The sequence below is a fragment of the Marmota monax genome, unplaced genomic scaffold (assembly GCF_021218885.2).
Source record: "Marmota monax isolate L192 unplaced genomic scaffold, Marmota_monax_Labrador192_F-V1.1 WCK01_AAM20220418_F8-fsc00049, whole genome shotgun sequence".
Taxonomy (NCBI): domain Eukaryota; kingdom Metazoa; phylum Chordata; class Mammalia; order Rodentia; family Sciuridae; genus Marmota; species Marmota monax.
The window spans coordinates 326,968-342,043 of record NW_026694221.1 but is presented as its reverse complement, the minus strand read 5'-3'; the positions used below and the strand labels follow the sequence as shown (position 1 = coordinate 342,043).

The 15,076-nt window shown below is 37.1% G+C and overlaps 1 protein-coding gene across 2 annotated transcripts in view; it reads right to left on the bottom strand.

Moving 5' to 3' along the window:
• Window positions 1-14,370, bottom strand: part of Dach1 (dachshund family transcription factor 1) — a 398,616-nt gene extending 384,246 nt beyond the window's left edge. The window contains exon 1 of one of the 2 annotated variants that reach the window (XM_046466459.1): window positions 12,998-14,370. In XM_046466459.1, coding sequence (XP_046322415.1) covers window positions 12,998-13,842 — 845 coding nt within the window. In that variant the 5' untranslated portion in view covers window positions 13,843-14,370. The remainder of the gene's footprint in view (window positions 1-12,997) is intronic. The other variant, XM_046466460.1, reaches the window with a different exon arrangement.
• Between the last annotated feature and the right edge of the window lie 706 nt (window positions 14,371-15,076).

Here is a 15,076-nt window from a genome sequence, read left to right as displayed (position 1 = left end):
TTAAATAAGTACTAAATAGAAATGAATTACTGTTTGCTAAAGTTTGATTCATTTTGCATAGTTGTTTCTAATAAGGACATGTGAACTTTAAAATAGCCAAAGGGAGGGGGGGGGAAAGCCCTCAACTGCTAACAGCACATTAACAAAGTATAGAAACGAAAGACACTTTTCTTTAGATTTCAGCCTTGTCATTTCCAATTTTCTGCTCCTTGGACATGCTTGTATTCAAATTCTGGAACATCTATTCAGCATATCAATCCTAATTAGACAATCTGGGTCTGGAAAGGATGAGAGCTGGGTCATTTGCATAATTTAATCATAAATACTCAGTGATACATATTTCCAAATGCATTTGTACAATTATCTTTTCATCCTTGGGGCAATGGTATTAATATGATTAGGCAATATTTCTGGAAAAAACAGACAAGTATGCACTCTTTTTAACTGCAGCTTAGGGCGATATGAAAAATTAATTAATTTCTGAAGAAAATCAATTTCTCTACGTGACCACATTAGACATTGCTAAACCAAGACTCAGAAACCTCTCTCAATCACTACGTTTTATCAGGCCCTTCTAAATTCTGATTAGTATATGAACAGTTCAATAGAAAAACTGGTAATGTATCAAAGAGCATCTTAAATTTTGAAGAGATCTTTCTGCCTACTTTCTTTTCGGGTATACCACTCTGCCTTACTTTAATGCATTGTTATTTAACCAGTCAATGAGAAGCCTGTGAACTCATTCTTGAGTGATCTTTTATTAATGTACATTAACCAATTTCAAGGACAACAGGATAAGGTTACTTTTGAAATGCTTTATCAAGAAATTTGGATTTATATTCATCTAAAATAATCTTAATTCACACAAGACTATTTACTGTGAAATAATATTAGATGAACCAAGTCATCTTAAAGTGTACTGTCATAAGAAAAACACTGTAACATTCTTAGCAGAGATATAAGAACCCAGGTGGCTAATCTGATTTTTAAAAAGAGATTCTGCTTTGTATGTTAATTAGTGCAAAAGAAAGAAGTGGCATTTGTGAGTTTAAATGCACTATTCTTTTCTTTTCAATCAAATGAAAAAGTAGAAATTACTGCATGCAAATATTCAATATTCATTTAATTTGCATAAAGGTGCTTGAACAAATTTTTGATTCTAACAAGCTCATTTTTCATGCGTTTTGTCTTTCATCCTAATCTAGCATCTGTCATTCCTTTTTGAAGTTATTATCGGCCCAATTCCCTCTTGGACATGGTTGCTGGGTGACCGGTATCTTAGCACCCACTTTGACAGGAACAGATGTGAATCTGATCAAGAGATTTCCCAAGGGTACCTGAAATCACAAACAACTTTTGTGAAAAACAAACAGCATTCCTGTCATGGGCCCTTATTTAACCCACTCCCTAAAAGAAAGATCAGAAAAGTTTACTCCAGACCAAATATACCATTTAAATTTCATGTCATAAACTTAGGATAAAATGCCTTAATAAAAATAAATTATGTATTTTCACACTGATGAATTGGAGAAATCCAATCTAAATATCAACACCTCAAAAGCTCAGAGTTTGTTCTGTTGTCATTTAGATGTTTGTAGGTAAATTTCACTGTAAAAAAGCATTTCTATTTCATTTACAATTTTACTAGAGTTTCTACCAAAAAAAAAGAAAAAGAAGAAGAAGAAAAATAAAGAAGGACACTATAAGGATAATTTAGAAGATGAGTATATTTTAAAAGATGAAATTTAGTTTGGTGACTAAAGGCTTTCTATTTTGTGTATCATGTAGAATTCTGCGCAATGTTACAAATTTGAAGTTCCATCTCTTCTTTTAAAATAATAATTTTAATGTGATTTTCCCCCAGTTCACATGCTGTGTCCCATCAATCATGTTTGGAAAGAGAGCTGTAAGGTGCCACTAGAAGACAAAAACGGTCATAGAAACTCCACATCATCACCATTACAAAAGTCAGAACAGGTTGCCTTTCCTGAAATATATTCTTTTTTAAGACCAGCATAATGATCTTCTGGTCTACTTACTTCTCCTTTCTTCACACTTAAAAAAAAGTGGGGAGCAATGGTCATGTTAAATCACCATGAAAGAAGTTGGAACAAATTTTCAAATCAAATATATGATTGGACTTTGGTATTTTATAAATATGGCATTAAAGTGATATTAGTTGATATACTTCTATTTCATGCAAATGATGTGTCAAGGCAGAAAAACTGTTAGCTTACTAAGAAAGTAAGACTTTTGCTACATAAAGGCCAATAAAGTTTAAAATTCCAAATATTTTCTTCTTGAACATGACTTAGTGAAGAAAGTATTGTACCTTCCACTAGAACCCTTTTTTTAATGTTTCCCTCTCTATACTCCAAAGACTGACTTATTATAATCATTCTTATAAGGAAGTTGTATGTTTAGTTCTTATTGAGAAATATCTAATAAAAAATATCTTCCACAAATGGTTTTAAAGATATTAAATAAAAAAGTGAAAGGTGTTTGACATTAATTTAAATATTTAATTGGGAAAGAAATTTACTCAGGTCAACTCCAAAATAGAACAATGGAATCATTTAACACCATATTAATTGTAATAACAAATATATGTGGTGTTTTACCATTTATAAATTGTTTTTACATAAGGTTAAGAAGTTGGTCCTCATTCAGTAATACAATAGTGGTCATCAATACTGTAAGTTGTATAAGCAAAGAGATATTATGACCTTACTATCTATTCAGATAATTTACTCCTTTGCATATGTATGATATAGCATTTTGATATTCCAGAAACTAAGCAAACTACTACATACTTAAAATCCCCTTTAGTTACAACATTTGTTGAATTAAATTCCAATTTAGACCCATTCCATGTAACTAAAGTGAATCCAACTAAAATAAAAGGATATTTTATTTTAAAATAAAATAAAACTACTTTCATTTGCTTCTATTAATGGCAAAAGTAGGCTTTTGGAAACCCCTTAAAAGTAGCCTGACTAAAAAGAAAATAAGGAATATAACCATTTAAAGTGTAACTAAGAAAAATGAGATACATTCATGTTAAAATCCTTATGCTGAAATATGTTATAACCAAGAAAAACTCTTTTCAAAAGTTTCTTCTCCTAGTTGGACTAACTCATTAATGCAGATAAGTTATTTCAAAAGTGCAAAATAAATATTTTCATATGGAATTAAATAAATTTGTGTTTAAACTCCCTAAATCTAGGATATATACATAGATATACATATATATTAGATATTTTGTCCAAAAATGACATTAAAACATAAGGAAAGAGCTGCTTTGGCTTAATAGTACAATATCATTAATGAATAATTTTTAAAAATTTTTCTAAGACTATCAAGTGACTAAATATGGTAGCCATACAGGTGTTAACAGAAAGAAAAAAAATCAAATTTGACCCAGAAGGCTTCAATATTAAGGTTTGAATTGGGATCAGTTCATTCCTTTCCCATGGGGTAACTTGTATAAATGTAATTCTATGGTTTCATAAAAGCAGGTCAAGTTTCTATCCCTGGGGGTCTTTTGGCAATTTGAAGCATGGAAGCACTGTTCCTAGCTACAAGTTCAAATCTGCATGTGCTGTCAATGGTGTGAAGAAAGAATCAGTGAACAGCAGACATACATTCATCTTTGATTATCATACACACTTGTCAGAGCATTCTTAGAGGGTAAGAATACAGGTATCAGATCACAAAAGTCATAAAATACTTTGAAACCAGTTTCTCTCTCTCTCTCTCTCTCTCTCTCTCTCTCTCTCTCTCTCTCTCTCTCTCTCTCCCCGCCCCCCCATGAGGCACAAAGTGATATTAAATGTTCATTTACATTAAGATAACTAAATGCAAAGATGAATTTCTGATCAAATAATTGTGTGAAAGACTTATTTATTACATACAAGATGTAGGTTGTTTTCGTTTCGTTTCCATATTTTTGATGAAGCAGAAACTTAAGTAGACACTGTTTTATAAGCTGCATTCTACTTTGAAAAAGAATGTCTGCATGCTTGCACTTTTACCAGTGAAGTAATGACTTGACAAATGCCATGGAATGATTGAGAAAGTAATTGATTTCAACTTAACTCGTCCTTTACCAGGTGTTTTCAAAGACAATTACAGCCTACTGCAAGAAGTGGTAATACACATCTCCTTATGCAGACCTGAAGATTAACCCACTGACCTCATTCCTAACTCAGCTCATTGATGGCAAGGCTTTTAGAAGACAGTCACTTTTCTTCAGGTTATGAAATTGTTTTCCTATCATTTATCCACTGATTCTAAAAGATATACTTGCTCTGAAGTTCAAGAAGCAATGAGATAAACCAATAAAATAAATGGAACAAGAACATTAAGGACATTTAGTGTTATTCAATAATGTGCAAAATCTAGTACCTAATTGTTGAATATTTACTTCATACCAATGAAATAAGTCCCACATATGTATCTTTTAAATAGCAAATTAAAGGTATATTTTAGTTATAAAAATTAAGATCTAGGAAAATTAGCTAAGTTTTTAATCACTGTCAGTAACTATACATCTTACACTGTATTTTAAAATATTTAAGTTTAAATTATTTCTTTTACAGAAAATTGCATCTTTTGAATTTCCTTAAATTATCATGAGGTAAGTAAAATGTGCTCCTCATGTATTTTATGCCTGTATAAATTCTGAAAAGAAAAAGTAAAGCCAGTTTTATTGATAAGCTATTTGTTCTATGGCCCCATATCCTGTAGTTGTGTGAGTGTGTGTGTATGTGTGTGTGTGTACATATACACATAAACATATATGTGTGTAAATACATAGACTACAAATGAGTTTAAGATTAACAGGAATAGAAATGCCCACCACAGAGATGTCTAAAATGATGATAAAAATTTTACACTTGTTGCACATGCAAGAACATCTGAGTATAAGGTGTGTGACTGGTAATATGAAAATCAAAAGTGCTCCAAGTAATTTCTATAAAATTCAAAGGCACTATTAAACTAGAAAATGCCTAAATCAAGCAATATCATTTCAGAGAATTTGCTTAAATTAAGTTTAAATATGAGATTTTAAATATAAACTAAGAATACTGTGAATATATCAGTATATGTTAGCAGAACTATGATGAGTTCAAAGATCTGTTATGTCTTCAGTGATTTACTTTGTTCACACATCAATAAAATCTTTTAAAAATATAACACTGAAAACATAACATGATGAATTATTGTTAGTTTTAATAAAACTTCAGGATATAGTTTAAGATTTCAATAAAATATTTCATTTGCCTGATATGTGAATATAATAAAGTATTTCTTGTTTAACACATACTAGATATTTATTTTCATTGCCTCTAATTAAGATATGACCAATATGACTTAAATGGAATTTACAAGTATTTACTGCAAATGCTTCTACATGGTTCCATTAAATAGTTCCCTTTCATCTAGCACACTTTGTTTCCTGAGATATACTTTGTTTGCTCTTGAAAAAAAAGTGTTATTTTTTCCTGTTGTGATAGGGAACATACTTTAATTATTTAGGAATATTAATGCCATAAAATACAAAGATAATTAAACACTGTGAAATTTTAATCTATTATGTTTACTTCTCCATTTATTTATACTAAGGAAATAAAAAAATTCCTCAATTATTCCTCAATGTGACTCATCAAAACTAATTGATTTATTATGTTGCCTATTTCAATATTTGCTTTATGGAAATTATGGCTTAAAGTTTTTTGTCAAACATAAGCACTATTTCAAAATTCTCTATGGGATTCATAAAGGTCTATTATTAGTCACTATGTTGTATGACAGATCTCTTGACCTTATTCCTCTAATCTAACTGGAATTTTGTATCCTTTTGCCAATATCTTCCCAGCCACTGGTTACCACCATTCTACTTTGTTCCTTAAGAATTCAACGTTTTGGGATTGCACACAGAGGTGAGATCAGGCAGTATTTGTCTTTCTGTCCCTGCCTTATTTCAATTTAACTTATTACTAGAAATGAATAATGTATTCCAGATATTGTATTCGGTATATAAAATGATTATTTTAGATTCTTCTGTAAAACATTGTTCCTCTTTCTCTTTATCTCTCTCCCTCATTACTCCCTAAAACTTGTTTTAAAGCAAGTGGCTTTCAGTGTGTTTCTGTGCTGCATAGTGTAGGATATTTCAATATATTTATATAAAAAAGACTAATTAAACAATGACATAGTAAGTTGTGCAGTTTAATCTGTTGCCTCTGGCAACTTCCAGACAAGTCACATACTTTAAATGTGCAGAAGATTCCCACCTTAAAATCCCAAATCGACTACATGCTATTTTGGATCAGAAAACAAGAAGGTCACACCTTGAATAAAATTCAGCCATTGGCACATGGAGAAGCCTATACAAAATATTCTAAAGATGCAGTTTTTTTTTTAAGTGGGAGAATGTTTTCCTCTAATAAATGTAATCCATGCCAGAAGACACTAAGAAATTTAAAAATGAACCTGGGCTGGGGTCTTTAACTTTAGATTAAATTGCAATTTGGGTGATTTTCTCTATTTAACTTGACATATAAATATATATTTTTAAATTGCACATTTGAACACTTATACAAAAAGTTAATCATTTAAATGCCTACAACCAGCAGCAATGGTCACACTCTCAACAGATTCTCAGAATTCTTCAACTAAATAGGTGCATCAAAATAAAGAGAACCACTAGTTAATCTAACAATAGCTCATTAGGACAGAATACAAATATCTTATCCTTGGTATTCTTTGTTTTGCAAAGCAAGAAGTTGATAAACTACCTACACTACTCCAATAAAGTCATTCCTGTATGTGACATACCCTAAAAAGCAAAAATATCAGCAAATAAAAGTTATTTTAAAATACAGGTACTTTAGCGTAAAATCACTTCTGATTAAAACTACTTTTGGCAAATTGAGAAAAGGGAACGTAAAGGAATTTCATCACAATGTAGGTTCACACAGAATCTCTGCTATGTTTGAAATATGTGTAGAAGTGAAAAACCAGAGCCTTTGATGTTACACTCACTATCTAGGTTGCATTAAGTGGTCTTTTAATTCAACATTGTCTTTTTTTAAAAAATTAACCAATGAACACAACAAATATAATGGAAAAGGGGTTGCTTAATGAAGTCCCAAAATCTGAAAATATGTAGATTAGTTAGGTTATTTAAACTGTAGCATTTATATAAGTACATATATTCGCATACATATATATACATTCATATATTTTATTATTATATGTTATACACACACACACACACACACACGCGTGCGCGCGCCCGTGTGTGTGTGTGTGTGTGTGTGTGTGTGTGTGTGTGTGTGTATAACCAACCAATCAAAATCCACTGCCTCAGTTAAAAAAAATGGCACATGCTGGAACAAACTAAGGTCATATTTTTTTTAACAATTCAAATATAAAATGACAAACCCTTATCTTGATTACATTTTTAATACCTAAATAGTCCATATCAATTTCTACATTTCCTATCATTTTAAAATCATATAACTTGATGTGACTTTTTGTATGAACAATTTAGAAATTACATCCTTGAAAGAAAAAATTTAAACAGTTTAAATTTAAGCAGAGTTTAAAAAAAACAAGTAGCAGAAATCTTAAAATCAAAATGTTTAATGAAATCTGGAAGACTCACCTGTACCTATTTAGAAGACATACTTCAAACTAATTTCTTCACACAAGGATTCAAAGGGAGACAGTTTACAACCTGTGAGAGTTTCATTTCCTATTGTATTCTGCAATGATTGTGTTCTATATTGCTAATACAATGCTATTTTGATGACTATTTCACTTGATTGACAAAGGCAATTGTATGAAACAATTGAGTAAAATAACTTGGAAAGGTAAAATAATCCTAATTGATAGTCAAAGCACAAAATTGTCTTTAAAACAACAACTACTTGGTTGCACATTAAGCTAATTTACAAATGTTACTTACATTTCAAAAACAAAGCATCAAGTGAGAAACAATAAAGCATATCATGTTTCTGTATGCTGGTGAATCACACCTAGTAAATCGCCAAAGAGAAGGGTGATTTATGCTCAAATCCTGCCAAGACTTTAATCAATATTGGGTGTCACATCTCAGGGGACTGGGGGTGGTAGTGAGGCAAAAAGAGGGTGGCTAGTATTTGTCTCAGTAATTTGTATACAACTTCAGTGAAATATAATAGATTAAACAAAAAGCAGCAGATTTTAATAATGATTTTAAAATACTACACAAAATGCTTAAAACTGTGTAAGAGAACACGGAGTGAAAAAGCCTGTCCTGGTCTTCATTCTTTATAATATTTGAAGTGTCACAAAATAAAACATAATTTGTACAAATCAAATTTCTTCTCTTAGAGCATTAACTGATAAACTATAGAGTTCAGAAAGCAAAACATCTTAATAACCAAGTTCACTTTTAACAATAATGACCGTGATATTTTTGGAGACTAATTCCAAGAAAAATATCAAGTTGAAAGATACTACCAAAACAACTGTATTTGTGCCATGTAAATCTAGGTTAGAATATTTTTATTTTATTCATACATTTGTTATTAAATTGCAATTTTCTAACATATTTAAAGTAGAGAGAAATAAGTTCAGGGACCAAACAAACTTTCATATTTTATGCCTTGGTCTTCTAATTATGTTGCATTCCTTTTGAAATGTTATAAAATGAGACACTAGGCTTTATAGGAACCATTAATCTACTGTAATACAAAAACTTCAAAAGCATAGCCTCTCTCCATTTGAAGTAATCCTTGAATTTCTCAGTGCCAAGTATCATAATTATCTGTTAGAAGGAGTGAATCTGTATTTGTGTTGAAACTTTATCAATGCATGAGTCTGTGCCATTGAAAAACAGGCAACGGGGAAATGTTAAATAAATATAGACTGTTTCAGCTTTCCATCTTTATTAAAACTCCTGACAAGAAAAATCAAGCCAAGAACTAGAAAATCTTATACTTCTTATACTAAAATTTTTTTCAGATATTTCTATTGAAACATAAAAGGCTTAGCAAGTCTTTCAATTTTATGTCCATGAATGGTATCAACTTTTAAGGCAAACAATACTATTTGTTAATATATGTGTATACATATATAAAATGTCTGATAAAACTAACTTGAATGTATTCAAGTTTAAAATTTCCCAAATTTAGAGCTATATAGAAGCTATATCACAATCTGGTTTGAAAGATCGTGAGACAAGATCATCTTCTGACAATAATCAAAGAAATAAGCATGTTAGATAACATAACACAAGAGTCATATTTTATTACTTGAATTCACAGAAAGATGAATCCTAACCCAAATCTACAAACAGCAATTGACTCGTGCAAACAGAGACTTCATCATGTACATAATTACTTTTCTTTTGTTGTTGTTGTTGTTGTTGTTATTTAATGGTTAGCAGTTAATTAAGTGACCTCTATTGCAATAGACAAGTCCATGCAACTAATGTTTAGTTTTAAAATAATAACTGGAGGAAGCTGGACAAGGTCAGAGTTTGCCCCTTGACAACTTTTAAATATATTTCCTCACATTTTCTTTCATGTTTTGAGACCTACACTTTTTAGTTTTACTATCTAGCAGGTGATAGTCTCTTTTTCATCTCCTAGTGGTAATGACAGATGGCTTAAACATTTACTCCAGTTTTCATAGACAGCATACAAATACAAGGGTCCCAGGCAAATCAACTCTACTCTAAGGATTGCTGCTAACTTACTGAGCCACTTTAAGCATAAACTCCAGTTTATGAGCCTTTCTTTTCTTTAGCATCATTTTGGTTCCTTGGATTTCCTGGTATTAAGTAGTTCTGAGAGTCATAATTAGATATATGTTCTATAAAAATCTGAGAGTACTAAGATTTGATATTTCTTTCACTCACACACACACACACACACACCATGTGTACCTATGTATTCATAATACTACCTATACACTATATATAAATACAAACATATACACATGTAATTTTATATAATTTGCCTTCTTGCACTATTTCTCTTATAGTCTGTGTAAATTATTTCCTTAGTCTGTTAAATAGCTAGAGTAGAAACAAGAGTGAAAGGATCAATATGTCTAGATAAATGAAAAAAAAAAATTTTTAAAAGCAAAGTTGTAAATTGGATTTAAATAAAAATGGAATTTTTTTTTAATTTAAAATGCAAAACATTTAGATGGTTGCTTTCAAAGTAAAGAAATAAAACAACAACACTGGTAATTACCATTGAAAATAATGATGTCAGCATTGTAATATGCAAACAGTACATTTTGGTGAAGGATAGTTCAATTTTAAATTTAAATTTTCTTTTTCTTTTCCTTGCTGTGGTGGGGATTGAACCCTTCAGTTACAAATTTTCTATTTCTTTAGTCAGTGACAGAGTTAAGAAAACCTAGGTAGATATCAACAACTACACTTCTTCTCAGGTTAATGACTACATATTTGCATGTATTTAAGTTTGAGCAAGCTTTTTAGTTGGTATAAGATCAAAATTCAAAATTAAATCAATAAACTTCCCATATTTAATTTAAAAATAACCTAAAATGGGATTTTAGAACAACACATTTAATTGCAAAGTATTAAGGCCAGGTAATTGAAACATAATTAGAGTAATGATGAGATATTTTTGGAGGGATGAACAGTTCCACTGGATTTAACTTATCTTAGTTCTGAAAGTTTAAACTCAGAGCTGTTAATCTCAGGGGGAAAAAAGAAAAAACTTTTTAAAATGTCTAGTTAATAACTTTAGGACTATTCTTCAACAGTTTGATGAGGACTTTAAAGTCTGAACAAAAATTCACAAAATAAAAATAAACAAGTGTTACATTGATTACAACATTATAATGCAGTCACTGAAGGAACTTTTCTCAAACAATTGTGTATGTGTGTACTAAAATGGGCACTGATTATCTCGTACAATGTGTTCCATACACACACACACACACACACACACACACACAAAACGCGCGCACACACAGAGCATTCGGAGAAAACCAGTCAGTTACCAATTTATTGGACAGCCAATTTTGTAACAATCGGATTTGAACTGACTTCAATTTTTACATAACATTCTTCAGAACAACTCCAAAATAATAGTCTGTCCTGGTTCGAATAGTTTTAATGGATTTGGGGCAAATATTTTACCTTATGGATGAGTAAGTGAGTAAGAACTCCAATTGTCTGAGTAAATGCTGTTTAGTGATCATGGTCACCCCCACCCCCATCTCTACTGCCACCTGCCCATGCACTTGGGCACTCATGCGCGCATACACACACACACACACACACACACAGAGAATATACTAAAAAAAAATCGAATTGAAGGTTCAAAACCGAGATATACATCTTTGTTTCATGTGAAGAAAGGCAAATAAACATGGAAAAGAATGTCTGGCAAGGTCGGGATAAGACATGTGCTCCTTTGAGTTTGTCTTTTAGGGTTTACAACCTTCTCCAGCAGTATCCAGGAATCTTTCTCCAAGGAAGGAATCCCTAGTGGCTTCTTCATTTCCATTTTTACCTGGTCTCCTCTCTTTCCTTCCACTTCAGCTTCCCTAGCTCTTCTAGGGACACACACTAACTCCATTCCTTCGGTCTTTAAACTTATTTGGAAGGTAGAGAAGTTTCCGCTTAAATTTTGCGCCCTGTTCCCACGTGCCTGCCTGTGGTCTCCAACTTTCCGTATTCGCTTTCTCTAGGAATCTCTGAACTTTTCCCTCTGCGCTTCCCTGAAGCGAGCGGTGGTGGGGACAAAGCGAAATTGCGAAAGCCAGTGGAATCTTCATTTCTACCCCGAAATTGACAACTTACCCCACTCCCGCCCCCTCCTGGTAGAACCTCCCCCACTGAGCATTCATTAGCATAAAACTGGTAGGGCCCCGGGACCTATCCTGAAGCCTCCTCTGGGCGCGCCTTTGCCGGGCTGGAAAGCCAGCGCAGACAAGTATTCAGGCCCGCAGAGCATCCCAGTGCAAAACGTGCACCTGCTCGTTGCGGGAGCTACTGGCCTTTAAAAAAAAAAAAGAAGAAGAAGAAGAAGAAAGAAAGAAAGAAGAGAAAAAGAAAGAAATGAAAAAAGAAGTCGCACTTTGAAATGAATGAGCAAGCGAACGCGCTGTGGTCTTCCTTTCCAGTCTCCCTAGTTCGGCTTCCTAAAGTCTGGGGCACCCGCTCACCTTCCCCAATAGAAGAAAACCTGCTGGTGCCCTCGCATCTGTCTCGGGGCAATCATAACCCCTTTATTTCCTTTGCACACGCACACGCTCACACGAGGACACACACATGCGCACACACACGGACCCTCCCTTCGAAAAGCTGTCCCTTGGGACTTGGGGCTGAACTCCCTGAGTGTACCCCGGGATTGCCCAGGGTCTCTCAGCCTCAGGAGTCGTTCCCTATCTGACCTCAAAGTGCCCTCGTCGACTGCCAACCCACACCCTTGGCCTCCTAACTGGCCGCTCACCCGGAGAGTGTCTCCTTGCTCCAAGAACCCTGCGGGGCAGGGTCACGACCTCCCCCCGCCCCCGGGAGGTGCCCAGAGGCTTGCGGTGGAACCCAGGTCCCGGGGAGCGCACACTCCGGCAACAGCTCGGAGAGAGGTTCCCAGAAGCCGACGCGCGCCGGGAAGGGGGCAGTGGCTCCTAGAAAGGCGCCGTCCTCCTTCCCGCCCCCTCCGCCCTGAGTCTTGGGGTCCCCAAGCCCCACAGCATCCAAGAGCTGGCGGCCAGTCGAGCAAAGATTGACCCGGCCGAAAGAGAGCTAGATCGCGGCAGAGTGAAGTGCCAACTTGTCAGGGGGTCGGGCGCGGCTGGCGAGCTCCAAAGAAGAAAACCAGAGGGCCGCGCTCGCAAGGACGCGCGGCTCGCGGGCGCGCGGAGCAAGCAGAGCCGGAAAGGGAGCAAGGAAAGGGCGAGGAAGCGGGTGGGAAGGGGCCGGGGGCGGCAGAGGCTACACTCTGCTCTTTACCTTGCGTTGGTGCAGTCATTGTAGAGAGTCTCGAAGTCCTTCCTGGAGATGAGTTTGCAGCGGTTCACTCCGGGCTGGATGGCGCCCAGTCCCCTCAGGATGCGAACCTGTTCCACATTGCACACCACCGGCGTGATCTCCAACCGCTTCAGCTTGGTGTAGACCGTGTGCAAGCCCCCCACCAAGTGCTTCAGGAACAGGTCGAAAGCCTGGGGCAGGCAGATCAGCTCGCAGCCCTCCACCGTGAAGGAAGCCACTTTGGCCCCCCTCAGATCCACCATTTTGCACTCATTATTCTGGGGGGTGTTTTCCACTGGGGACGGGGTTGAGTACACGGGTTTCCCGGGGAGGGGGCCGCAGCTGCTGCTGCTGCTGCTACTGCTGCTGCTACTACTGCTACTGCTGCTGCTGCTACTGCTGCTGCTGCTGCTGCTGCCGGTGCTCGCGTTGATGGGGGTGCTGGAGGCGCCGCCGCCGCCAGCGCTAATGCTGCCACCGCCGCTGCCGCTGCTGCCGTTGCTCCCGGCGGCCAGGCTGGGGTTGCAGTTGCTGCTGCCGCCGCCGCCGCCGCCACCGCCGCCTCCGTTGCCGCCGCTGCCGCCTCCGCTGCCGCCGCCGCCGCCGCCGGGAGAGGTGACTGTGGCCGCCGCCGCCGCCGAAGAAGCGATGGGCTCGGGACGGAACAGAGTTGGCCCAGAGGACACGGAGGGTCCTATGGACGGAGCCGGAGACGAGGTCGCCGAGGAGGTGGAGGTGGTGGTGCCAGAGGAGGAAGCAGACGTGGAGATCGGGGGTTGAGGGGGGACCAGCTGGGTCGGAGGGATCAAAGCCGCCGGCACTGCCATGGTCACATATAAGGGGGGGAAACAGAAGGAGGAGAAGAGAGGGGAAAAGTTGCCACACACCCCCGGGAGGGGACGGGGAAAGGGGGGAGAAGAAGCAAGAGGGGCAACAACAACAACAACTCTAGGAGAGGACGAGGAGAAAGGGAGAGAAGGGGGAAAAAGGAGGTGAGGGTAAGAAAGAGCGAGCGCAGGAGGGGCGAGCGAGAGAGGCGCTCTAGAGAGAAACGCACAAAGTGTCCCGCAAGTCGAAATGCGAGTCCTCTCCAGGGGCTGGGATCGAGGGCTGGTTTGGGGGGGGTGGGCGGGGGCGGGGAGGGTCGGCTGTTGTTGTGTGGGTCCCGCTCTAGCACAAAGTTAAGGATGAAGGTGGAAAGGAGGAGGACTGAGGGACTTGGGTTCTCCCTGGCAAGTACATTGATCAAAGATTGAGAGGGGAATGACAGAGAGAAAATGAGCTGAAAAGTGCAGGCTGCCGGCTGGACGAGTTGTTGTTGTCACACGGTGCAGAGGGGAGGAGCTCCGGAAACTTGAAATACCCTTTGAAGCCGCAAAAACCTCACTCACTAGTATTAACCCAAATTATCCAACCAGGAACTCGGAGCAGAGACTCTGAGAGCGCGAGACGTAGGGGGAGAGAGGGGTGGGGGAGAGAGGGAACAAGAAAAGGAGGAGGGGAGGGGGAGGATATGGAAAGAAACTGTGGGAGGGACGGAGAGGAAAAGCCTGGGACACAGAAGTGGCGATCGGAAAAGGAAAGATAGACCATCGTCTGCTTCTCTTCTACTACTACCGTTAGGTTGCATGTCTAATATTCAATTCCTTCCGCGACGACTCGTCATTTTTTTCCCCAAAGCTTCTAAGCCATCGCCTGACAACTTCCACCGGAGCCAGAGCGCTCTGAGTTCTCCTTCAAGGATTTAGGATATATCTCCAAGCGTTTTTGCAAAGAGATTTAAATGAGAACACATCCCTGCTTCATGATTATTAAGAAATTATTTTGAGGAAAATTCACATGTAAGCAGAGCGTAATGTTTTATGCGTCTGATTGTTTTATTTCTCTATTACATTATTTATTTTTTATAAAGATAGTGAAAATTTCAGGGTAGCTTTCAAGTTGTGGGGAGAAAGTCCAAAATCGCTTAAGAATAACAATGCTTTATGTAATCCCTTCCCTCCTGATAGACTGCAAAAATAAATACTTGCCATGAGATGGATCCTTTAGAGTAACTTCACT